This window comes from Electrophorus electricus, chromosome 9, assembly GCF_013358815.1.
Source record: "Electrophorus electricus isolate fEleEle1 chromosome 9, fEleEle1.pri, whole genome shotgun sequence".
Classification (NCBI taxonomy): Eukaryota; Metazoa; Chordata; class Actinopteri; order Gymnotiformes; family Gymnotidae; genus Electrophorus; species Electrophorus electricus.
This window is the reverse complement of record NC_049543.1, coordinates 1,965,001-1,967,500: the sequence shown is the minus strand read 5'-3', so window position 1 is coordinate 1,967,500 and position 2,500 is coordinate 1,965,001. Positions and strand designations below refer to the sequence as shown.

At 46.4% G+C, this 2,500-nt stretch overlaps 1 protein-coding gene across 1 annotated transcript in view; it reads left to right on the top strand.

Annotated features, from left to right (window-relative positions):
• Positions 1–2,500, top strand: part of hk2 (hexokinase 2) — a 34,422-nt gene that overhangs the window by 5,506 nt on the left and 26,416 nt on the right. The window contains exon 2 of the mRNA XM_035529712.1: positions 720–882. Coding sequence (XP_035385605.1) covers positions 720–882 — 163 coding nt within the window. The remainder of the gene's footprint in view (positions 1–719; positions 883–2,500) is intronic.

The window sequence follows — 2,500 nt, the reverse complement described above, 5'->3', positions numbered from 1 at the left end:
AGACGTATTGAGTTTCTCTGCTTGTGAGCCAAGTTTGATCTGTTCCCGTGTGTTTGGGTTTTCTCTGGCCTCTAAACTGGAATGGTGAGAGTCCTTGAGATTAGTTGGCTTGTGCGGTCACTCAGGAATGTACACACACACACACACACACACACACACCACTGCCAATTATTCAGCCTCCTTGTCCCCATTGACCTCTGGTGGTGACAATATTTTGCCATGTTTGCTTGTGAGGATGTGTTCGGTTTCTGGCCTGTCGCTTCTGTCGCAGGCCTTCTACGTTCTTCCTTGTTCATCCTCCCAGAGGGGTTGAGCACATCTGCTGGTCTACACATCTCCGGAGTGGTCTGTAGAGCTCCGGAGTGGTCTGTAGAGCTCCAGCGTGGTCTGCACATCCGCATCAGTGCTGGAGGATTTGTTTGACCTTTTCTCCTCTCATATCCAACATCCTGCATATGTTCTGTGTAGCCATGTCTTTTTGTCTTTTGTATGTTTCCGGATTCCTCTGTTGGGCGTCTCCTTCAAAAGGGTTGGTTCATCTTCTGAGTCAGGGTTCCTCTGAAGGTTTCTCCTTAAACGCGCATACTCTCAACTTCCTTGTGTGGTGTGACGGTGTTGCATTAAATGATGCTATACAAATACTGATTTACTTAAACTTAAAGTTGAAGGCACTGTCGTTGTCATGGAAACTCACCTGTGTTTCCTGTCCCCTTCCTCAGGTGGACAAGTTCCTGTATCACCTGCGCCTGTCCGAGGAGAACCTGATGGACGTCTCCATGCGGTTCAGGAGGGAGATGGATAAAGGCCTGGGCAGGGACACCAACCCCACCGCTGCCGTGAAGATGCTTCCCACGTATGTTCGCTCCACGCCTGACGGCACAGGTGAGGAAGTTGGAGTGGTGGCTCTGGGCCATGTGACGACGATGAAGATGAGTTACAGCCTCGGCTTTAGTGGGCAGACTTTTGCTGCTGGTCTCTAATCAGAAGGGTTGTGAATTATGGCTGATTACCCGTAAATGGTTCACCTGCAGCCTGGAAGCCTCTCGGGTGTGTTACACCTGTGTTTTTGATCAGATGTGGTGGAGCTGATTGTAATGGCAGCAATAGATTTTTCCTGCTGGACTGCGGTCACGTACACGATATGTCCTTTTGTGCTGTAAGCCTCACTGTTAACGGGACAATAGAGGACAGTCTGGTTGTGTGGTGGTGATGCTAGATAATGGTGTGTGTGTGTGTGTGTGTGTGTGTGAGGGAGATGGAAATTACTCACTTGGTTCTGAAGGTGTGAAATGTATATACTGTACTGTAATGTGAAGTGACCCAGATGGATCTTTAGACATTTGCTTGTCTTTGTTGACCCACGTCTTTACTGCCCTGTTTAACACCAATATTTGTGCAGCTTGACTTCTTATTCTTGTCTGTCCTATCATATTTCATGTTTTATTTTCTTTCTTCATTTTAACCTGCCTTTTCACTGTGATTTTTATTCATTCATTTAATGGCCTGTTTACAAAGCAATAGTGTTTCTTTTTAAATCTAAAAATTAGATTTGGATAACCTTTTTATTTTTTCTTTTGCCTTCTGCTTCTTTTTCAAAAATGATCTTGAATGTGGTTTTGAAATCCTCTTCCTGTGTGTTCGGACCTCTTAAGTAAGAACACACAGCACAGTGACGTTATCGCACTCCCGCTTGCCGATGGTTGAAATGAAAAGAATGTCTGGTTAATGCGCTGTGATTTATGGAGAATATTGGCCAGACATCATGAAGATATAAGGTCTTTTAGAATACTTTCAGGTCCGAAGCAGTTCTTTGTTTGCACTCCTCATATTGCTTATTCCTTATTCATGTGTCGTATATTTTTATGGATTTGGGCTGAAGAATATAAAATGTAAGGTGAGCATTAAAGTGTAACCTTGGCGTGCACTGGTCGCTAAAGGTCACTGGCATAGGAGTCTTCTCTAAAGACTACGTATCCTGCTCTTACTTCTCTGAGGCCACAGCTTGTTTTTAAACAAAGCAAGAATAAGGACAGAATTTACCTAATCGCATCACATACCTACGGAGAGGAGGGCGTGTGGGGTGGGGCATGAGGACGCAGTGTGAGGCCGCGTGACCCGGGTCAGGCCCCGGCCTTTCAGAAACCCGAACAAACCCCTCCCGGTCTGTGATGGTCAATCCCTTTCCCCTGTAGGGCTGCGGAGTCTCTGCTCTGGTGTCAGTACAGCCGAGTGGACACGCAGAGACACGAGTGTGTGTGTGTGTGTGTGTGTGTGTGTGTGTGTGTGTGTGTGTGGTGCGGTGGGCGGGGTATGGGGCTGGTGATGCGCTGGTGAAGCAAATATAACAGGCAACATTAATAACACGACCAGATAATTAATGCAGTTCAGGCATGAAGGCTAGGTCCATCTCTGTGTGTGTGTGACCTGAGACCAGCAGATTTTACCCAGAGGTAAAATCAAGACCTCACTGATGATGATGATGATGATGATATGGGAAGCA